Raw genomic sequence first — 23324 nt, forward strand, 5'->3', positions numbered from 1 at the left:
ATGATGACATCAAAGTATAACATTTTGGTCGTGTGAGCAAGAGTCTCTTGTCATCTACTTGTTCGCACTGAAACGGGGATGAAGCAATCGTTGAATTATCCCGCAAACATTTTTACGATCCTTGTACAGCACCTCTGAGAGAGAATACGCTGATAGCACTGACGATTTTCTATGTTATTTTGTTATTTTCTATATTTTTCCCTGATCTCAGAGGTAATCAATGATTCCCAGATAAAAATAATTTCTAAAAGTCGGTCAATCAACCGGTCAGTCAGTCTTTCAGTCTGTCAGTCGGTCTGTCAGTCTGTCTGTCAGTCAGTCAGTATGTCAGTCGGTTTGTCTGTCGGTCTGTCGGTCTGTCGGTCTATCAGTCTGTCAGTCCGTCCGTTAGTATGTCAATCGGTTAGTCTGTCTGTCGGTCGGTCTGTCAGTCTGTCGGTCTTTCAGTGTGTTGGTCAGTCGGTCGGTCGGTCAGTCAGTCAGGCAGCAGTCGGTAAGTTTGTCAGTCAGTCAGTCAGTGAGTCAATTAATCAATCAATCAGTCACTCATCCGATCAGTCAATCAGTTAATCAGTGAAACAGAAAGTCAGTGGTTCACCCAGTCAACCAATCACGTTACTGAAAAAGTCAACCAGGCAGTCAGGTATTTGGCCACTGGATGTCATACTCACCATATGAATTAGAGGAACAGTGATACCGCAGAAACATGTGGTACTTGCAATCAGGAAGATAACAAATTCCTTATTTCGTAAGTATGACAAATCTAGAGTCGCACACAGGTGGGCCAATCCACCTGGGCGTCGGACGTCTTTAGTGCATTCCTCAATATCGTTTCCAGCGTCCGTGACAAACGAACAGGATAATATGCAAGTCAATCACTAACATTCCTGCCATGACAAGAAAAGTGACCCTCCAAGTAGAGACACTCAAAAGGGCTTGAATGATGGGGCTCATAACAATTAGTCCTCCCCCTGGCCCCATGAGAACGAGCCCAGCTGCCAAAGAGCGCCTCTTAATAAAGTACCTAGGCATGATAATTAAAACAAAAAAGAAAATACAGCAACTACCAAAGCCAAATATCAGGTCAAACGTAGAGTACATCGTTGTCAAGTTGGGTGCTTGTGACGTCACGGCGAGAGCCGCGGTGGCGATAAGACTACCGCTGACCGCAACTGAACAATGGTTGAACCGATCACAGAGAACTCCCACCACGGGTCCGAACAGACTGCCGCTTGCATACGCCAAGGAACCAACCCAAGCTGTTTGGAGAGAAGAGAACATAGAAATTAGTTACTATGGCCTTAGTGTCTCGCATCTGCTATAGCGACTAGAATGAAAGAAGAAATAATTACTGGCACATAATTTTTGGCAAAATAATCGAAAATTTTAAGATTCTCTTTAAGAGGTTGCATATAGCAGACGGCCATCAAGCGCCTTCCGCATTCCATTTGTACAGCGTTAACTAACGCATTAATCCTTTAATCCCAAATATCAAAATATTAAAGATATGTTTATCGTAGCGGCAGTGGAAAGAAGTTGTTACTTGTAAAATGTCAAGAAATTTATTCTGGATGATCATATCCTGAATTCTCATAACCTTTCCAATGATGAACTTTCAATATTCCAAGGAGAAATATTTACACTGAGTACCAGCAGGAGTACTAGCTACAGTTAAGAAACTGAAACTGCGCGAAACTCATATATACCGAACAAGAGAGTATATCCTCCCTTGTGCTAAATAAGGTTAAGTCTAAATAAATTGTTGTAAGTGAAATATACAGAATTCTACTAGTATACTAATGCAAATGCTGCAATCTGATTGGCTGAGCCACTCGTATACTATCAGCCATTAGAATGCAGTGGCCGTCGATCGTTCCCGAAATGCGACGTTTTTGTCGTTTTTCCGAAGTTTTGAACGAAAGTTTAGATGTAAATGGATAATTAAATTCCTGAGAAGACTAAAGGAAGGACATTCGCGCTTCCTTGAGTTTAAAAACTTGAAACTATTGAAAAAACGGGTGCGCGCGCGTAAACAACTGCAAATTTACCAAGGCAATTCAATACGTGTGATTTTGTTAAAGCGTAAAGTTCAATAATGCTTAGAAAAATAATTGGAAACCATTATTTGCATTAATTTCAGTTAGACTTCTACTAAAACAATTAGATTTTTAGCTCTCGATTTCTATGAGGCGATATGGCTATGAGTTGACTCAGGCTGCGCTCGTCAACTATCAGCTCACCATAATCTAATTGTTAATTAGTATTGTAAGTAGAGCTAGTATCGTAAAAAGTAATGTCACGGCATTATAAGTTACGTGTAGTATTGTAAGTTATGTCAGTTTTGCAAGTACTTGTAGTTGTTACTCTAAGTTCTGTTAAAATTATTATTGTAAATAATGTGTGTTTTCAAATCAGAAAAAATAAAAATAAAAATTTCCTCCAAACCGTTAATGCCAATATTGAGCGTCAAGCTATGATCCACCTGTACGGTTTTTAAGTTGTTAATGTTTCAGAGCTTGCCTTTTGCATTTCTCCAAAAACAAGTTTTGAAAAATTTGTTTACGTTACAATAGCTTGTTTTGGTTATTACTACATTTTTCCACCTCATTTTAGTTTTAGAATTAGGTAACTATATATAGGCATCTCAGTCTGAGAAGTGGCATGTACAATGTTCCCATGTAATAGCTCTGACAGTAACGAGTCTTCGGGTCTTCGGGCCTCCGAAGATTTTATTTGCAGTAACAGATCCCGACCTTTATTCCCGCTGTCAGCGAAATTCTCCCAGGTTAAGTAAGATAATTGCTCTATTGTTAAACAAATCTTTCTCATGTCGCAAGATCTTCATCACGCTGGTAAAAATAGTTATTATTCTAATATAATGAGTATGCCTGAATATTGAAATTTCCCTTGTTTTGATCTTACGTACTTAACTGAAGCTAAAATCAAACATTATGTTGGCCTAATGCGGCAAAAGTATATTTTATATTGGCAACATACCATGCAAAACTCTACTAAACTAGAATTTTTCAACACTTTTAAGAACGATTATACACCCTCCTCTTATTTAGGCCTAACAAGCAAACTAAGCGAAAGAAAAGAACTAGTGAAATTTAGGATAGGCAATCACAAACTAAGGATTGAGACTGGTAGATATGATCAAACTCCAAGGGTTAACAGACTCTGCCCTATTTGTGAATCTAATCAAATGGAAGACTAATACTGCAATAAATACTCTATTCTAAGAAATAAATTTTATAAAAAATAATAGAACATATCATTCCGACTTTTAAACAATTATCTTCGTTACAAGATACAATTATTTCATCTTGCTTTGATCTACGCAGTAGTCTACTTTTAAATCAAACCAATGTAACTTGAATGCTATATCATAACATTATTATATGATCACGATAATCGTCACTGTTTTAGTTTTAGTTTTGGGCCCGGTGCAAACGCCGCTCCACTCATGTGCCGAACCAAACTTGATTAAGTTCGACTTTAGAGCGACTTTGGAGCGACGGCTGGTTCAGACGGCGTACTTGCGTCGAGCTTAATTCGGGAAGCCGGTGGTAACAATTTTCGACGAGAAAATATGCGTTCTGAATTCACGAACTCTATCCAAATAGAAAAGCTGTGACTAACATTTCGCTGTTATCTGCTGCTATAGCAATATTTAGGGAAACAAATTCAAACTCAAGGTTCAGTGTTTTGTATTTAGACAGGTTTTCTCCGGGTTAAATCGACTTGTTAGAGGGAAATCTAATAAGCTGGGCTATTATCACGAAGAAAAAGCAAAAAACGAATTTGCGCTAAAGAAACACGCTTATACAGTCCCGTTTCTCATAAATCGAAGGCATACTGGTATTTTGTTGTCTTTACTCTTAGCGACGACTTTGAGCTTCATGCATGACTGGTCACGCCACTCAATTTTGAGCCAATCACGAGTCCCGTTATATGAAAAATAAATTACAATAATTTGTGCATTAGGGTCGACACATGAGGAGAACGCCGTATGAATCAGCTGCCGCTCCAACGTCGCATAGTACATGGTCGCATAGACAGACCCTGCCGAATTTAATGTTGTTTGCCGCACCAAACTTAACCTACCAAACCAAACTGATTCAAACGCCGCTCTTCTGACGGTCTTAATCATAACAATTACAATTTCCTCAAATGTAATTGGTGCATAAACTGCTGTATTTTGCTCTAATTAATCTGCAAAGTTATAATCGGACAGTTGGCTGTAATCGAACACCTGTAAAAGGACATTTACAGTAGCCAATCATTTTGAGCCCTCTCCACAAAATCCACCAATCACAACGTTGATTACAATCACTTTAGTAACCAATTCAAGAGACTGACTTTGTAAAATTGAGGTTCATTCTCCGGTCACTGTTTTGACAGAAACTTAACAGCCATTTTGCAGGCTATTCTCCATATTTTAATCATGACAATTAAAATGACTATTAAAACCTCTTTTTGCTCTATTAAAATTTCTCTTTTGTGGGAAAACGTAATGGTTATGATTAATTGGTAACAGGACATCGTGTCGTCCGATTCAGTCTGTATTCATACTCCTGATCAACAAATCGGACTCCCGCTTCGCGGTCGTCCGATTTTGTTAATCACTCGTATGTTCACAGACCCAATAGTCCTATTACCATAATTTTATAACTATATCTGCGACCTGAAATTTCTCGATCAAGTGGTCTATTGTCACGCGAGCAAGTCGATACAAGGGAACCCCGTCACGCTACAGTTTGTGTCTGACAGAAAAACTCTGCATTCTATCAGCGGACAAATCGACGCTTCTAAACAAACGATCTGAACTTGTAATAAAATGCAGGCACGAGAACAATTTCTATGCTGCCAATCAGACAAAGATCGCTCGACACACCCTCCATGGGTCGGATGAGCGCTACAAGCGTGAACCTCGAGCAACTGTATTCATGGTCCGAGCACGGAAAAAGATGATTGGCGATTATGGAACCTTAAAACCGCGGACCTTTCGATCCAAAATGCTAATAACAATACCAAAGTAATTAACTGCGAACACAATAAATATATAAATTTGTCTGAGTATCTGAAAGAACTTTGATCTTAGTCTTTTGGAGGGGAAGTCTGACACTTATTAGGCTGTTTTCCGAAGTGTCAAAAGTAAAATAAATCACCAAAACGAAAACAAAGACGAAATAACTTACCTATTGTAGCCAGCGCCGTACGAATGCTTGCACAAGATTGCCTTATGACAAGGGGTCCAACATAAAATTGGCGGAATGAAAGTAAAAAAGGAGGCGGGAGGCGGGATGGCAAAACATTTTCATGGTGGGAACGGGATGCGGGATGAAAAACAGAAAATCGCACGCGTCGAACTAGGCTCGATTACCAGCCGCTGTTTCGGGAAATGAGCCCGCGCTCACCCCCCGAAAAGAGGGGAGGCACGCGGACCTGAGAGAGCGGCAGAAATCGAGCCTAGCGTCGAACGCAATATTGAAGAACCTGCAACTTACAAGGCTGGATTGGGATAGCCATTCTGAGTGAGGCGGGATGTCAGGATTGAGCCACAAATAGCAGTACATTGCGGGATTGGAAACATGTTGAACCCTATGTTGAACCCTCACATAACTACATCCGCAGGGAAATTCTGCGCTTTTTCACATGATGTTATATCTGTCAGCAAAACTATGGTTAAGTATCAATCAAATCGAAGCTAATTGAACGCATATATTTTTATATGTAGCTATTTTGTAATCTTTGATTACTGCTGTTTAAACGGTCAACTGATTTGGCTCGATTATCAGCCGCTATTCGGGAAAGCTAAGCGAGTCATTTTCAAGTTTTCTAGTTTCTGCATTCTGTTGTTATGCATGTTTCACCCAAGCAGGCAATATTCGACCGGAAATGAAATAAAAATTAAACATAAATGTACTAGAATGATTTTACCAATGAGTTAGCCGTTGCAAGCCACAATTCTATATTTCACATTTCATACCTAGTTTTTAGAACTGAAGGTTTAGTTGAACAGGCTAACAGCATTTAAAAGCTTGACTGAGATTTCTATAAACACGCAAAAATAAATCTTGACCGATATCCACCCACCTTGACTTCACACTTTGCCAATATCTCCACTTAGAATACCTAAATTCGCAATCAGCCAATCAGAAGAAGTGTCTACGGTGCTGATATCAAATTGGCCCTCAATAATTATTTTGGCACAAGTGTTTCACCATTGGAACGAGTCTGTCTTCTCTCCAGTGTATGCCCCCCCCCCCCACCCCCCTCCTAGAGGACCGGCATGGTTTATTTGCATTATCAAAGGAAAACCATCATAGTGGCTATTGTGAATAAGGCCTCCAAGCATAGATTTTTTTATGATTTTATTTCTCCGTTTTTTTCTTGGTTTTAGTTTCGATTAAGAGGATCAGGAACACTCAAGACAGAGTTCCGCGTATTTTCAACTCTCTTCTCCGTATTTGGAAATGTGGTAAACCACGGTCTCTCGTGTTGGATATATCACTTCAGTCGCTCGCTTATTTCATCCTGACTTTAAGACTTTGGATAGGACTCGTTTTCACGAGACCGGGATTTTCTCAACGACAGGTCTGTTTTCTACACTAATGTCCTGTACAGCAGTGCTAGCGATGACAGCACGGTTTGACAAGACGTATGAGTTAAGAAGAGGATTCCAGCAGCTAAAATCTGCACCGATCCTGCAAGGTAGAAAGCAGGGTTGTAGGAGCCAAATGAATCAGCGATAAATCCTGTGAGGAAGACAGAAAGACGAAATGTAAGAAATTCATTCATTAATTATTTTTATCCATTTATTACTTGATGTTTTTTTTTAATTTATTTACATGATTAATTTACCTATTTATTTATTTATTTATTTACTTATTTACCTACTTTATGATTATTACTTGTTTGTTTATTATGTATGAGTGAAAACAGAAAAGCATCAAGTCTTTGTGCTAACAGTGTAGTTATGACAATGGCTACAACATCGCGACGACCTAGGCGTTAGGAAGGGAATACCACCTGAGGATGACAAACAGACGAAACGGTTACGCCAGTTGGCGAACCTTGAACAAGAGGCACTCTCCGGGAGCAGAGCTCCTCCGTGCGTACGACGTACTGGTCAGCAGTCAAAAGTTTAGTCTGCGAGAAACAAACAAATGCGCACAGGCTCGCGATCCACGACTGGTCGGGACATGAACCCAAGAGCACTCAAGGCCGATACAGACGAAGGGTTTTGCTCCAGGGGCACGCTCCGAGAGCAAAGTTCCTCCGTGTGTACCAACGATTTCATGGGCGTAATTCATTCTCGGGAGCAGAATTTCCACCCTGCAAAATGCACCACAATATTAAAGCGGTTCAATATTTGGGAGCAAGATCCCGGTGCAAATTGAACAAACTTGAAAACGTTCCCTTGTGTGTACCATAATATGGAGCAAGGGAGAATGCTGTTTTTGCATTCGTTTTTACACCCAGTCCTTTCAAACTTATTACATGTAATAAACAATGATTAAATAGTGTTTTACTGTCATCTCTGTTAAAATTTTGAGTTTTAGTCTTGAATTATACATCCCCAAACAAACGTGTTTTTACTTTTTATGGCTTTATTTGTGATTTTCTTAAATTTCCTTCGGTGAAATCTTCCAAACGTTTCACAGCACATCGCATCCTGTGGGATACGAATTTTAAACACAAAAAAGTGGGGTCTGTACAGGCAGTTTTTTCGATTTTTGTAAATCTTTGTCTTTTACCGCTGCGAAAAAACTGGTCTTATGGATTTCCACGAAAAACGAGCTCCGGCTACAGAAAAATATGTACTACCAGTCTGCCAAATTATACAGAATTTCACCGAAGGAAAAGCGAGAAAATTCGCTGTCAGTTTTGCTTTTTGTGCTAATGTTTACGGCATAAAATATCGAAAAACATTGATGTTTTCCTTCGAACGCGCAGATTGCTTTCTGCATGAGCTTTCGTCCTCAGCGAGCGTGCGATCATAAAACTATAGGGAGCCACCTTAAGCATACTGTACCTCCAAAGGGGGTCCAGCTATCAGTGTTATTGCAACACACAAATGAAAAAAGCCTATTCCTTGAGATTTCTGTTTCGGGGTTAACGTGGATAGAACCAGGACATTCATTGATGAAGCGATAGCGCCATCCATCATCCCATAAACAACAAAAGACGCCAAAAGCTGCTTGAATGACGGCCACCGCGTCATTAAAATCGCCAGTGTTCCAGATACAAGCACTGTGAATCTCATGATCCATATGGGACAGTTTCTCTTGATATCGCAAAGTCGGCCGGTGACGGCCCTGAAAATAGTCGATGCCAGTCCGTTAAAGAAAAACATCTCTGCTACACGGTTAGCATCTATTCCAAGCTCTTGACAATATCGACCCTGTACGGCAAAATGAAATTGATGTTACTTAACTATGAGAGTACGAGCCTGAGGGCGCTTTCAATTCAACCAAAAATTCCGAAAATTTTGAAAAGGTAAATAATGGTACGGAAATTTCTCAGAAAAGTTTCCAAAAATTGTAGAAGTTTCGAAAAGCAAACCACTCAACCGGAATTTTCGACAGGAAAATCAGATGGAACGGAAATTTCCGGTAAACAAAAATGCGAAACTTTGGGTATACGCTGGGAGCTTGTCCTCTTTTCCGAAATTCCGGATTCCAATCCTCACTGGAATTGTGCGGAATTAAAACCAGAATTTTTCATCGATGGAAAGTGCTCCAAGTTTTCAATTAGCGAAAAGTCAACGAGGGTGGACTAGTTGACTGTCCCTCATAGAAACCAAGGCTGAGTATTCTAAATGTCCCAACTGTGGACATTAAAAAGGGTTGCAGTTAATGACCTACAATTTATGGCATTTTAACATCGAAAATCTAGAATAAGTTTCCTTTTCAAGAAAAAGACTCGTGATCATGTTTTATCAGCACTATCCTTTCGTAACTGAACCTCGAAATTTATGTTGCTCACAAAAAGTAGAACTGACAATTCTTTCTTGGATAAAGCTTTTCTTCGCTTTGTAAAATGCGCGATCAAATCTCTCTTTGGTAATGGTAATTGTAAGTAGGAGATTTTTGTAAGTATGTGAGAGATTTTATGTCACTTTATTGCATTCGGATCGTAAAGGTCTGAATCTTATTTGGTGTACCACCGAGAGCTCAGATCATTCGGTGTTTGAGTTTACGGCATAACAGGTACCTGCAGCTGTGTGGCTGATAGCTTACCAGATGTACGATTGGGATGGCGATGCCATTAAACGCCACACTGCTTGCCACCAAATACACAAGATATTCCTTGTTTTTCAAATATGAAAAATCCAAACTTGCACATACGTTTAACCTCCGTGATTGCGTGTGGTGATGATCACTTGACTCGCTTTCTGAAGAAACGTTCGGATCAAATGAACACGACAAGATACAAGTCAAAAACACGATTCCTGCCATGGACATAAACGTCACTCTCCACGAGGTGTTATTCAATAGGATCTGTATGACGGGGCTCATGATAAGCAGTCCTCCTCCGGGCCCCGTTACAGCAAGACCAATCACCATAGAGCGGTTCTTAATGAAGTACCTTTGCAATATAATCAAAACAACAAAGAATACACAAGACGACCCAAACCCGTAAAGGATCCCATACGAGAAGTACATCAGTGTTAGGTTTGGAGCCTGTGACGTCACTATGAGGGCGATGGTAGATATGAAACCGCCAATTATCGCAATGATACGAGGGTTAAATCGATCAGAGAGAACTCCAACGACAGGCCCAAATATGCCTGTAGAGCCATATGCCAGAGAACCTACTCAGGCTGACAAGATAAAAAGGCAAAACAGAAATGAGTTTCCATTTAGCAATTAGAAAGGTTAGGTAACGTTTGTTCCAGTCCGTAGAATCATAAGAGCAAAGTGGGTTATCTGTTTCGTTACGTACGCCAAGAAGAAGCTACGAGAATTACGGCCTCCTACGGGCGGAGAAATTCTCTTTTCCTTTGGGAAAGGAGTCCATGGCAAGCCAATAGAAGTTTTGCTTAGCAGGCTTCAAGAATTGCCGCTCCCTCTGATTATTTTTGTGCTCAACTAACCTTCTCCTACAAGCGCAGACCGCATTTTCTCTTGTTATTCACAAACCACTGCATGCTCGAAATGGAATAAGAAAATTTTCTCCCTTATTTTACGATTTTCGTGTTCTCTGCTCGTAAAACTTGTTTGTTTTTTTCTTCGTTTTTGTTCGCTTGTTTATTTGTTTATATTTAAGTTCGTGAGCACTGCATTCCACGATTTCTACACGTCTTAGGCATTTAAGCAAACTTAAACTCTGTTTTGGGAGTATCACTGTAACTTGGTCGTGAGTTGATTTTCCCATGAATACAGCACACACGTATTTTGTCTATGACTGCCGACGACTAGTGATTAAAGAAATGCCCGCAGCAACACAGACAAGACACAAAGCTCACTTGAGTAGGATCAAACCTTTTGAAATGGAAAGGCCGATGAGGTTGATGGGCCCCCATTGAAAGGCCCTCTGAAATACTTTCTAATAATGCGATTCTGGATGCTTCCAAATGGAAAACTACATGAGAAAATCAGGGCGTACCGGGATGGACAAATCCAACGAATCCGAATAATTTTCTCTTCTCGGGAAGGGAAGCAAAAAGAGTCAACTGTCTAAGCTATTTGAATTACCTGTTTTCGCTTTTCCTTCTTTAAACTCATCAAGAATTAATGGAAACAAAAGACCGTATGAGTAAGAACAACCAAACACGATTAAATTACACACAACACCACAGAAGCACACCAGGTACGCGTACAAGCTGTCAGGCTGACGGGATGACGTCGACATGGGGCAGCATTCCTGTTGTTGCTGTTGTTGTTGTTTTTGTTGTTGTTGTTGTTGTTTGTTCCCCTGTGTGATGGTTGTCTCCCATAATAGATCATTATTTTGTTCGCAATCCATTACCTGCAATATAGAAATGCAACACGTTTGTTAACGAATTTTCCCTTGTAGAAAATATATACTGTTCATTCATTAACTTTTCGTTTTGGAGTGCTTTTTGTACCCTGGTCCCAGAAGTTTTTCTTGATTTTTCTCCGCATGAGAGAGCTGCGAGAGAGCCGCGAAGCGGTGAAAACTCGTGTTCGCCGCTTCGCGAAAAGAAGAAAAATCAAGAAAAACCTCTGGGACCAGGGTATGCTTTTTGCGACTCTTTTTCTAGATATGTAGATATGTAGATATGTAGTAGACTGTTCACAGCCTCTCTATATTCACATACGCGAAAGAAAAAGCGAGCGAAGCGAGCGCGAGGCACGCGGGGGTGGGGGGTGGGGTTTGCGAGCGAAGCGAGCAAGAAGAATAGAGAGGCTGTAGACATCTTCAGTATTTTAAGTTTCTTTAAGTCATTTGTTGTACGTTTAAAAGAATTGACATAAGTGGTAGCCAGATGTTGAATTTCACTTTTTACTTCATTGGCCTTGCTCTTGTCCGCGAGATGTGGACAAGAGCAAGGGACAAAAATTGGGACAAATTCGGGACAAAAATTCCCATGTTTTTAAACATCTCAATTGTTCTAAGCATTGTCGAGACAATTTAGGCTCGATTTCCGCCGCTTTCTCGAGTCAGGTCTACGTTCCTCCCCGAGAAGAGACGGCTGGACGCGAGAGCGACAAAGCATGTCTGTGACGTAAATTCATAATTTAATTCTTGCGGCGCTTCAGGTGGCCGGAAATGTCACCTGATGACAATCATAGGCAGGCCCACATGACGCCTACGGCTCGTAAAATTTGTGGCGTTTTCGCAACTTCTTTTAATTTTGGCCCTCCAACCTATTTTGTTTCACATTATTGTTGGGGAAGGACATTACATGTTGTGTTCTATAGAAGAGTAGAGCAGAGCTGTTTGACTATGGTGTAGCAACTGTCATGTCAAAGGTCACGCACATGATGTTATATGGTGTGCGTGGTGTTGACACCATGTTTATGTTTTGCTAGTTCGCTTTGCTTCGGCTCATATAAAAATTTAATTTTGTCTGGCTTCGCCAGAGACTGGTGTCGCTTCCCTTCAAGAAGACTGCCGTGCACATCAATTCGACTGAGTGTTTTGTTTCTTGAGATCGATGTGTGCGTTTATCCCTCTCTTCGTTGACTTTGTTCGTTATCTGACATTCTGGCACCACATGATTCAAATATAGATTCTAACGCATAAGGCTGTTGACTATTTTGCGTGTTGTATATGCCACTATGGTTTAGATCAGGCAAGATTTCATCAGTTGACGGTATTTAGTTAAATGTTCCACTAATGCGATCGCACTTCATATCGCACAACTTTTTTGCTACTGCGAGAAAGCTAATTTATGCAGCCTGCTCGATTCAGGCAGGCAGATTTCTTATTGGTTGAAAGTAACAATGTGAAGTCCACGAGTCCAGCCGTGAGTTCGGGGGAGGAGCGCGGGCTCCTTTCCCGAACAGCGGCTGGTAATCGAGCCTACTTGCCTTTGGCAACTTCACCCATTGCCAGGATTGCTTTTCTTTCGTCTTGCCGGTCAAAAGATCGAAAACGTGACTGTAATGCAACACTTTTCCCGGGAAATTCTAACCTATTGTAGTTGACGCCAGGAGGTCCTGTTACGCCATTGGCTTGCAGTTTCAAGAGGCGACATAATCTCCTGGGGCGGCGCGAGTTGTTTGCAAACCTTTTTAAGCGAAAATCTCGCGTTTGATTTCTCGTAGAATGTGTCGACTTTGAGCGAATTAATAGGGTATGTAGATTTCACGGATTTTCGTAAAATTTGGCCGAACCATTCCACGGATAATAACAAACAAAACGGTGTCAGGAAACTATCGTATTTGAAATATTTTTTCCCGTGGCGACCATTTACGCAACGCGTCTCGTATATTTTCAGCTTCTTCAACTTAGGACTAGGATATCTTGGCAACCAATCAGAATATCGAAAAAGCCTGACACCGTTTTGTTGATTGATGCCTGTTGATGAAGCCATTTTGCTCGTGCCGCGGCATTCGATACCCGATTAATTCACGAGAACAACTCTCGGTCGTTTCACGGTTTACCGGCTACTGACACTTCCCAAAAGAAAAAGTCACTTAAATTATATTTTTCTCAAAAACTGCATTTATTAAGCTTTCTACTGATATATGATTTGTTTAGGTTTTATTGAAACTGGCGCACGTACGAATTTTTTCTTGAAGGGCACCCGCGAAGGTGGGAAGTAACCTTAAATGTATCTATTTCAGCTTAGTGGTTTTTCACTATTATTCTTCTCAAAATTTTTATTGGTTAGTTTAAATAGTTTGCATTTTACGTTAATTTAAATTTATAAAGGCTCATTGTATAGGCTGTTACATATATAATAACGACCTTTCTGTAAACCTTATATATTCATTATGGCTGATGATGATGTTTGAAACATCGAAATATGTTCCGAAAACTGAAAAGTGTTGATGTGTTTTTAAAAATATTTACAACACTTGTGCTATCAAGATCCTTTGGTAAAGTATCAGTTTGCAAACAACATCACGTACGTGTGTTCGTGTGTCGAGAATGTCATCTCAGACGACTTCTTCAACTCCAAGAAAAGCTGCTAAAAGGAGAGAAAGCCGAAATCAAGCGCTCCTTCCAATTTTTGTAGGATATGCATTCTTTTGCTATTCACTTGGGGAATCTTGGCAAGACGTCTTACATATCTGCGAAGAATTTATTCCGAAGGCGTTACACGGTGTGGCATTTGTCGACTACAATAAGCGTGACACAATTGTTTAGCGGAGAATCTTCATTCTATAACATGTTTCGAATTTTGCATCCAAAAAGTCCACCGCTGTCTTTGGAAAACAAGCTTGTATTTCGCTTCTCCAATCAGCAGAAGCAAGTCCTCCTTTGTTGAAACAACAATGGAGGGATTCCTAAGCTCTTTCATCTCTTATATTAGTCAGTTCAACACCCCGGGGTTCAACATTCTTACATTTGCATTTCTTTTGCCGTTGCGTAGGGTTGATATATCAGACTTTCCTCAAAGCGGCTTGGCAAAATTGCGACAACTTCTTTAGACCGAAGAGATGAACAGCAGCCTCTATCTGTTGATCTTTGAGCGAAGAAACGTTGAAATTTCTCTTAACGGGATTCTACAGTAGTTTAAAAACAACCGCTCCATTTTGAATCACGGCACGTGTTAGTGATGACAACTGCTGCAAGCCGCAAAACTCGCCTGGACTATGGCAAGCCGTTTGTAGCAAAATTCAATCCTTGCAATATATGTTTAATCCTTTAAATAATGGTTTTATTTAAACATATAAAAAGGCATTCAATCCAATGACAAATAAAATTTTTGGTTCAATTCAATCTTTTAATTTTCATGATTCAATCCAATACCTGGAATATTGATTCAATCCAATACCTGAAATATTGATTCAATCCAATACCTGGAATATTGATTCAATCCAATACCTGGAATATTGATTCAATCCAATACCTCGAATAATGATTCAATCCAATACCTCGAATATTGATGCAATCCACCTCGAATATTAATGCAATCTTCCTGGGCCGAGCGCGGCCAACAGAAAAACGAGAGTAACTGAGCACTAGAGAGCACTGAAAACATGGCGGGCGAAGGAGAACTAGAGTTAGAAGGCGAGTTTCCTAATTTTCTTGCAGACGTCTTGGATAAAACGGAAATAATTTTTGAGAATTTTCACTCAGAAGTTGCAGAAGAGCACGCCGAAGTTCTTGATCAAACCATTAGTCTGCTTAGGTAAATGAGGCATTACTACAACCGAGACACCAGGGACAACGAAAATTTAGATTCCATTGCTGTCGCTTTTGTAGATGTGCTCAGTGTGTTGCGTCGCAGAACTATTACTCCGTCAATTTTTACTGCGGAATCCATTATGATAGAAAGCGAAAAAAGAGGAAAGCGTGGAAGACCATTTCTTAAAATTCCTGTTGAGGTGCTTGAGCAACTTTGAGGACTAGGATTCATCTGGACAACTATAACAGAGATGATTGGAGTTTCGAGATGGACAATAGACCATTTTACAGTTGTCTGCTCAGTGACCTGGCCTTTGTATGGCAGCGAGGCTAGAGTTGACATTGTTTTGATACAGACCTCACTGCTTTTGTCATGTAAATGCACCTAGTTAGCATCAGAACAACTTGTTTTACACAACAAAAGCAGTGAGGTCTGTATCAAAACAAGGTCAACTCTACCCTCGCTACGATACAAAGGCCAGGTCACTGAGCAGACAACTGTAAAATGGTCTATTCAAAGAAGAGTGACAGACGGTATGGCACGGGGGGGGGGTACTTTGGGAATTTCTGGGTGGGGATGTGCCACTGGGACCCTGGAACCCTTAGCCTATACCAGAGCTAGTTCAGCTGAATTTTGTATCAAGTAAATTATTTTCTCATCTTTCTTTTCATTGATATACAAAACTCAGAAACTGCTTGAATTACAGAATGCCTAACGTCTAGCAACACAACTAAACTGAAGAGAAATCAGGGCATTCTATAACTGCCATGTGCACTACTCTGCCTTGTAGATTTTTCAGGTGCTTATCAAAACAGATGTTAAAATGTTGCAAGGTTAATTTGTTATCTTATTTTCAAAAGTACCCAGGACACAAGACTAAATTCTTGGTGCAATGGCATAATGGCTACTAACAGGTTTCCTGTCACTAGCCAAAACTAACTTTGCACCAGCCAGCCTTTTTAATACACAGTTTCACTGACTTTTTTATAAGAGTGGTCAATCTTGGACATTTCTTGTTGCATCTAAAATGTTAGTAATAATCACTAAGAAAATTTCACTCCCACAAACACGAATCCTGCTTTTCTTGAATATGCTTATGTTCAATCTCTGATGTACTTCTATCAGTGGTACCATTTTCTTTTATCTCTGTTTAATAGTTAAATATTTATCATGTGCTTATTAAGGCAATTATTTCCATGAAATCCCCTCATAGTTTCCCTGTTTTCATTAGTTTCTATTCTCTTCAGTTTTACTTTGTCAGGATAATTCTCAATTTTGTTTTCATCCAGTAGACCAGTACTCCATTCCATCATGATTGTCACAATGGCTAGTGAAAGTGCAAAATCTACTATTCAAAACTGAAATGTGTGGCTAGTTGGCAGTAGTGTTAGCCTTGAGCGCTGGGTACCCAATAATATTCACAACAAATTGGTGCAATGTTTGTCATAGAATATCAAGAAAAACATCGTTTTTAGGAAAGAAGTACCAAAGGTGCGTTAAATAATGCAAAACATGAGACGACAACATTGAAAAACTTAAAACACATCCCAATGTTCAATGATTGCTGTCTTGTAAAATGTAAAGGTTCTTATTTCAAAAATAACATAAAGCCAGGTTTACACAAACAGTTTTTGTGAGAAAAATGTTTGACTGGGTAGCACAGCAAAAATTTTGTTTACAGTTCAAAGTTTAGTGTGCCAGTAATGATTGGACAGCAGAAATATGCACAATACCAAAGACCAATGTGGTAGCACAGTTCGCCACAGTTTATGTTATTTGCCACAAAAAGCTAGCACACACAGCTTTTAATAAACAAATATGTTTGTCACATAAAAATTGGTTAACTTACATCTACAAAAGCGACAGTAATGGAATCTAAATTCTCCGTGTCCCTTGTGTCTCGGTTGTAGCAATGCCTCATTTACCTAAGCAGACTAATGGTTTGATCAAGAACTTCGGTGTGCGCTTCTGCAACTTCTGAGTCAAAATTCTGAAAAATTATTTCCGTTTTATCCGAGACGTCTGCAAGAAACTTAGGAAACTCAACTTCTAACTCTAGCTCTCCTTCGCCCGCCATGTTTTCAGTGCTCTCTAGTGCTCAGTTACTCTCGTTCCTGTTGGCCGCACTCGGCCCAGGAAGATTGCATCAATATTCGAGGTATTGGATTGAATCAATATTCGAGGTATTGGATTGAATCATTATTCGAGGCATTGGATTGAATCAATATTCGAGGTATTGGATTGCATCAATATTCAAGGTATTGGATTGAATCAATATTCGAGGAATTGGATGGAATCAATATTTCAGGTATTGGATTGAATTAATATTCCAGGTATTGGATTGAATCAATATTCCAGGTATTGGATTGAATCAATATTTCAGGTATTGGATTGAATCAATATTCCAGGTATTGGATTGAATCAATATTTCAGGTATTGGATTGAATCGATATTCCAGGTATTGGATTGAATCATGAAAATTAAAAGATTGAATTGAACCAAAAATTTTATTTGCCATTGGATTGAATGCCTTTTTATATGTTTAAATAAAACCATTAATTAAAGGATTAAACATATATTGCAAGGATTGAATTTTGCTACAAATGGCTTGCCATACTGGACTCAATCATGATCAGCCGTTGTCAAGGTGATGACACTTTTTTCACCTTTCAACCAATGGGAATTTTCCGTTTCATGAGAAACAGAAAATTCAAAAGACAACCAAAAGACAAGAAAGCAGTCAATCTTTTCAGCCAGTTCAGTGTAAATAATTATCTTGACTTTCCAGACGTAAAGTTGTTATTACACGTTCATTTCACCACCAGCAAGCGGGATTTCAACATATTACTGTCTGAATTTGTTTAAAGATCTTACCTTGGAGTCGCGAGCCAAGTTCACACAGAGAGACTTGTTTATTCCTTGAAGCTCAATCTTGGCATCCTGCACCCCTGCCATTACCTTGGGTTCTTCCTATGTAGTCACGTAATCTGAACGTCGATAACACATAATAGCGGCCTAAACAATCTTAAACAATATTCAACATTTTGCCAAGAAAAACTCTTCGTCTGCCCTATTTATAAAAGCCTATCAAAAATTAAGCATTGCATAGTATTTATATGCAATACTTTCAGGGTTCAGTAGAGGAAGTCAAAATGCAAGTAACGTAAAAATGTACAATATTACCAGACAGGTTCATTCTCCTATGTGTTCCTTCTTTGAACCGTTTTAGCGATTAAGGACTTCTAATAAGGACTTCTAATTTACAGTTGGATTATTCGCTCTCTACAACAGTATAGTGAGAAGTGCAGCCAAAAGAGAACGGCATTCGCGAAAGAACGCTAGTAGATTTATGTAAGCGATCTTCTGGAGCACAAATATCGTGATTTATCACGGGCCACTCGCTCCTCTGCCAAATTGGAGATGAATGGTTGCTCTAATGCTCATGTCATTTTACTGCTTACAGTATCTTACCTTTCGGTGTAACTTGTTTTAAAACAGTGACACTTTTACAATACCTACTTTGTTGAAAATTACAGGTTTTGGATTCTTCATGTGAGCCAATACACCGATTCCAGAAAAAACCGGAAGTCGGACCGAAACGAGGCTTAATAGCCCTCGCGGTAAATATTCAAAGCAACGTGGCGAACGAAGAAGAGATGTCAATCTCTATTCTGATGATATTCCCGGCGTCAGTGTGAGCGAAGAACAGATTGAAAAATTGACACTTAGGCAATTGAAATTCTGGCTTAAAAGTCGCCGTATAAATTAAAGTGGCAAAATAAAGGAACTTTTGGAAAGATATGTTTGCCATCCTTCGATTGTCTCGATCTCTAATATGCGAAAAAACAACCTCACCATTTTTATTGCCGAAAAGAACTTTATTCATGATCAGTTTAGGAAAAAGAATCTGAATGAAATGAAAATTTTAAAAATCTACGACCCTGACCCGAACAATAGCTTTACTAAAGCTAAAGTAGCTTAAAGTAGTAAAACCGATGAAGCAAGAGCTCGAAAGAACATACGGAAGTAACTTTAAAAATTGTTCCGGATATCGGGAATATTGCAACACAACATCCAAACGTAAACAAATTTCCTACCGCTGATTCATTTTTCGCTGACGACTTCAGTCAGAACATCCGATCTCTCTTCATGAATTAACAATCGGTGCGAGAGAATAAGGCAAATCCTTGAGTTCAAAAGATGCTAATCAGAGTATCAAACAAGACTACGATCTACTCGCCAAGAATGGTGCAAACAAGGATTCGGTACAGTGACAGCATCAATGCGTTACAGGGTAGGACGCAATCACAAAGCTGATTCATTGGTGAAATCACGAATAAAATCATCAAAATTATCAAAAATAAAATTATCAAAATTATCAAAATAAAATTATCATTTAATAATGCATCAGCAGGGATAGACGAAGGTGCAAGTAACAAAATGCTTTTTTTGTACAAGAGAAAAGGGAAATTTTGGGGGCTCCCCAGCTGAGCTGGTTACAGACCCAAGTAAGAGCAATCTCCATGAAATCATTGAAGCCAAGAATGTCATTTTTATGGATGGTGAGACCCTGAAAGATTGCCTTATAAAATCAATATGCAAAATGTTTGATACTGGTTTAAAAATAAAAAAGAGTCATATTTACTTCAGTTTATGAAGTGCAATGTACAACAACTACTCTTTGTTGTGAACAGACTTGGAATGTCCTGGCTATAAATTGGAAGTAACTGAGAATTTTTAATGAGCAAATTGCCTTGGACATAGAATGGTGGAAGGAGATGCTAAGGAATATTGAACAATTTATGACACATATATGATTATTATATGAACTGGCTTACCTAATGCTTAGAGATGGCCTTACAAGATGTGATTATTGCTAAAGCCAGAATAAATAATGTATATCAAAGTTCCAATAAGTTTGTCCAAGATTTAATATGAGAGAATTCACCTACTTCTAGTTTGTCTCTGATAATGTTGAGTGAATATTTCAAAATAGTTCAAACCATTTGGGAAACTATAAGATCATACAATGTAGGAAATTCTCAATGAGGTCAAATTCAATTGTACTTTTATGTTATTAGCAAATTATACACCAGACCATGTGTCCTTTTATGTTACACCCTGTGCCAGAAAATAGAACATGAAGCCACATAATGCACAATTTCAGTATGGTGGAAATCACCAAATATTTAATTGCCACTAATGAACAATATCATGTACTCTGTTTACATTCACTACCAAATGACAAATTAAACATTAGGTGTCAGGAATTATTAGATAACTTATTTTTCCGCCAGTTTACAAGCAAATAGCTCACTATCCAGGGTTGATTAACAACTTTACACAACCTTAGTGAAGTTATACCATCAATTATATGCCATCCATTTATTCTCCTAACAGCCATTGCAGCTTGTATTCTTACATTTGCAGTTCTGGTTCATGGTTGAAAAACAGTCTTCCTTAGAAAATTAGTAAAATTATCGTCAGCTCTGGTTTACTCGGTCACATAGAAGGAATGAAGATTATAACCTTCTTCCTTGCCAGTAAATGCTTTCTATCCAATCCCTGACATTAGGGAAATTCCTACAAGGCCTTAAAATGTGTTGTCATACTTTTAGTAGTTCACTCTGCTTCTCCAAGTCTTGGGTATCTGACCGTCTATCTCCCTGCAGTCTATTCTGCACTTTATGTTTTCAAATTCAGCCTAAAAAAGTTCAGGTAAATAAATAATGGGCAGGCTCCCCAACATAAAATACAGGAAATTGGCCCATGCAATAATTTATCTGACACTACTAATTCTGAAATATTAAACCTAAAAGCCAGATCTTGCGGACATATTAAGCGAGTGAAAAGGATTCAAAATTCATCACTGGCTGTATTTAAATCACTAATGTCCTTCCACATTCAACATTGTTTTTGAGAAACTTTTTTTGTTTACCTCAGAGGCATGAAAACTGATTAATTCCTAAGTTGATTGAAGCTGATGGGTATTCACATCTGTATTCACTTCTAGCTTCTTTGCCAGACTCTGATGCCTCGCATCTTTTCGCTCTACACAGAGATTCCTCCTCAACTTTTGCGCAGGGGAAAACCGAGGGTACGGCTCCCAGTTTCAATAAGTGCACTCAGTTTAAAATCACTTGGCAAGAAGTGCTCGGAAAAACAGAAAATATTTCCTACCGAAGTAAAATAGGCATCTCCCCTTTTCATAAGTATTTCCCACTTTTTCGTTCTTTCTTTATCTGGCTTGTCCGAAGGAAACTCAGTCGTGGAAATGATGAATTAGGTCGGTTTTTGCTTCGATTATTAGAGTTTGCAGCCGTACAACACTTGTTTCCAGCTCTTTTCCTTTTCCTTACCATATTTGTTCCTGACAAGTTGCTCTAACCTACATACATTCGAATTTTTTCGTTCTTCCCCGACATCTCGACCGCCATTTTGAAAGCTCGAGGGCTATTAAGCCTCGCTTGCATGCAACTTCCGGTTTTTTTCTGGAATCGGTGTGTCTGATGAATTTGCAGCGCGTGACAGAGGACTGATTATTTTGCCTGCAATTCTACTTCCTATATGGCTTTCTCCCAGGCCCTCACGGTCAAAAGGGATTAACTGCAGCCTAGGGAATAGGCAACTGACTACGGGAGGGGTTTAAAACATGTTAAAACTATTCTTGTTTTCAGTTTTCAATAAATAATGGTAGTAACTCGTACTCGGGTACTCGTCACGGGTATTCGTCATTATTATTCAGACACGAGTGTTCTGCTGATAATAATACACATGAAAAAATTACTCGATGCTGATTGGCTAAGAGCAGTGCAGTTCAAGTGTAACACCAGTGCAAAAAGTGTAACACCAGTGCAAAAAGTGTAACATCAGTGCAAAAAGTGTAACACCAGTGCAAATTACACATCGAAATTCTGGATTATGATTGACTGTAAGAAAATAGCAACTTTTCTAAGAAAATGATATCATGTAAAATGATGATGAAAATTTTGTGCTGAAACTTTGAAAAAAGTTTTCTCGAATGAGAAAAAATGGCTTCGAGAAAGATCTTAATTTGCACGAGTGAGTTTTTCAAAAAGCTGAAATTGCACTCGCCGAAGCGGCTCGTGCAATTTCAGCTTTTTGAAAAACTCACTCATGCAAATTAATTCCAAATTGAACTCGAAACCGTATGATTACCTATACAAATACACCAATTGTAAAATTCTTAAGAATTTACATCTGGGACGGTAGTGGCGTATTTTCCATATCCTCACTAGTAGTGTGATATCTTTATGACGTCGTTTCGAACCATCACAGTGCACGGCTGCCAAACTTTGCCAAACGGTATTGGAAAGATGGCGAGCGAGGGAAGATAAATTTTCTGATGCCGACATAAAATTCTTCACTAAGGAGCATGAAATGCCAAAATGAAGAAGGAAACTTCATGTGGCTTAAAACTGTTCAAGGAGTTTCCTCAAAGTAAACCAGAGGAGATTTGTTCAATATATTCCAGCCGCCGAGCTGCAGTTCACATACGGTTTGTGTTTTCGACTCGCTTCTGTATTTTTTGTCTGCTCTATAAAAAGATCATTACTCGTTGGCTCAAAAATATGAATTTTATGTTCGAGTGGTAAAACAATATCTCACGAGTGAGCGCAGATAAAATTGAAGTCTTCTCGCCACCGTGTAATATCTTCTATTTACATGTATTACACACTCAACCAATGCAGTGGCAATGCAATGTTTCGTCGTGGAATATCCCACTTCTCACTTGTTTTTTTTGTTTGTTTGTTTGTTTGTTTGTTTTTGGCATTAAGGCGAGTGTGTATACTGAGAAAATACAAGTGACTCGTGGGATATCTTATGGTATCTAACTCGAAAGCGTTGCATAACCAGTACATCGCAGATTTCATTGAAACATCAGATACAGCAAATAGTTACGAATAAGCACGTACCGTACATGTATTAAAGCTTCTCACCGACGCAAGGATAACATTGTTTCGAAGGGCTTTAAGACTATTTTACATTGTTATTAGCAAAACTAAATAAGAGGTTGACAATCGGAGTAAAATCACGCAAAATCCCTGAAAATATCTTAGCAAAAGCTTTTTGCAATACAAAATGTCATACCAAGACCTGGGAGTAAAATGTGGTTGAAGTACATTACTAAGCAAGCACTCAACCATATCCTTGGGATTCCTTCCCACCTAAGTAAATTCTAGAAGCAAGCTTTATAGAAATAGGATTGAAGGAAAAACCACATGCCAGTTTCTAGTCAATTTAAATAAGAACCAACAAAACAACCCTTGTGCATTGTTACGTCCGACTTGTTCATTTGATCCCAAGCATCGATTTCGTAGTCCAAGCCTTTCCAGTCCAAGTGCTGCCTTTGTAATGATATCTGCAAATGGTTAGACGTTCTAGTCTTCTCGGATAAGGACGTTAAACCGTAGGCCCCGTCTCACAACTCTTCATAATTAATTCTGTGGGACGTAAAAGAACCCACACACTGATCGAAAAGAGTAGGGGACGTAGTTCCCGGCGTGGTGGTTTATCACTCATC

At 39.2% G+C, this 23324-nt stretch overlaps 2 protein-coding genes and 1 long non-coding RNA gene across 5 annotated transcripts; all 3 read right to left on the reverse strand.

The window, feature by feature from the left end:
- Positions 1–6360: 6360 nt before the first annotated feature.
- LOC110059586 (monocarboxylate transporter 4-like) lies at positions 6361–9674 on the reverse strand. The gene is made up of 3 exons (XM_089282696.1): positions 9249–9674; positions 8042–8410; positions 6361–6761 (listed from the first exon to the last, which is right to left on the reverse strand). Exons 1-3 carry the CDS (start codon positions 9672–9674, stop codon positions 6693–6695), a joined length of 864 nt encoding a protein of 287 aa, XP_089138822.1. The 3' UTR covers positions 6361–6692.
- A 93-nt stretch (positions 9675–9767) lies between these two features.
- LOC149117000 (uncharacterized) lies at positions 9768–19114 on the reverse strand. 3 transcript variants are annotated; one of them, XM_089282698.1, is made up of 4 exons: positions 18299–19114; positions 17654–17749; positions 10707–10980; positions 9768–9832 (listed from the first exon to the last, which is right to left on the reverse strand). In XM_089282698.1, exons 1-4 carry the CDS (start codon positions 18329–18331, stop codon positions 9828–9830), a joined length of 408 nt encoding a protein of 135 aa, XP_089138824.1. In that variant the 5' UTR covers positions 18332–19114; the 3' UTR covers positions 9768–9827. The 3 variants fall into 3 exon arrangements, with proteins under 3 accessions (XP_089138824.1, XP_089138825.1, XP_089138823.1); XM_089282699.1 differs by having other exon boundaries at positions 17654–17766; positions 18251–19114; XM_089282697.1 differs by lacking the exon at positions 9768–9832 and having other exon boundaries at positions 10085–10980.
- An 826-nt stretch (positions 19115–19940) lies between these two features.
- LOC149117001 (uncharacterized) lies at positions 19941–21378 on the reverse strand. Its single transcript, XR_016205525.1, has 2 exons — positions 20960–21378; positions 19941–20483 (listed from the first exon to the last, which is right to left on the reverse strand). It is a non-coding gene; the product is annotated as an uncharacterized LOC149117001 (long non-coding RNA).
- Between the last annotated feature and the right edge of the window lie 1946 nt (positions 21379–23324).

This window comes from Orbicella faveolata, unplaced genomic scaffold (genome assembly GCF_042242905.1).
Source record: "Orbicella faveolata isolate gen_17 unplaced genomic scaffold, um_ofav_v1 contig_12, whole genome shotgun sequence".
NCBI classification, from domain to species: domain Eukaryota; kingdom Metazoa; phylum Cnidaria; class Anthozoa; order Scleractinia; family Merulinidae; genus Orbicella; species Orbicella faveolata.

Excerpts from the sequence above, each read along its gene's own strand:
- LOC110059586 (XM_089282696.1), bottom strand. The coding sequence starts at position 9,674 with ATGTACTTCTCGTATGGGATCCTTTACGGGTTTGGGTCGTCTTGTGTA. Across the intron at positions 8,411-9,248 it reads CCATCCCAATCGTACATCTG|GGTCGATATTGTCAAGAGCT; the intron begins GTAAGCTATCAG and ends TTTGCCGTACAG. Across the intron at positions 6,762-8,041 it reads TAGCTGGACCCCCTTTGGAG|GATTTATCGCTGATTCATTT; the intron begins GTACAGTATGCT and ends TCTTCCTCACAG.
- LOC149117000 (XM_089282697.1), bottom strand. The coding sequence starts at position 18,331 with ATGAAGAATCCAAAACCTGTAATTTTCAACAAA. Across the intron at positions 17,750-18,298 it reads AACCTGTAATTTTCAACAAA|GAAGAACCCAAGGTAATGGC; the intron begins GTAGGTATTGTA and ends GTGACTACATAG. Across the intron at positions 10,981-17,653 it reads ACTTGGCTCGCGACTCCAAG|GTAATGGATTGCGAACAAAA; the intron begins GTAAGATCTTTA and ends TCTATATTGCAG.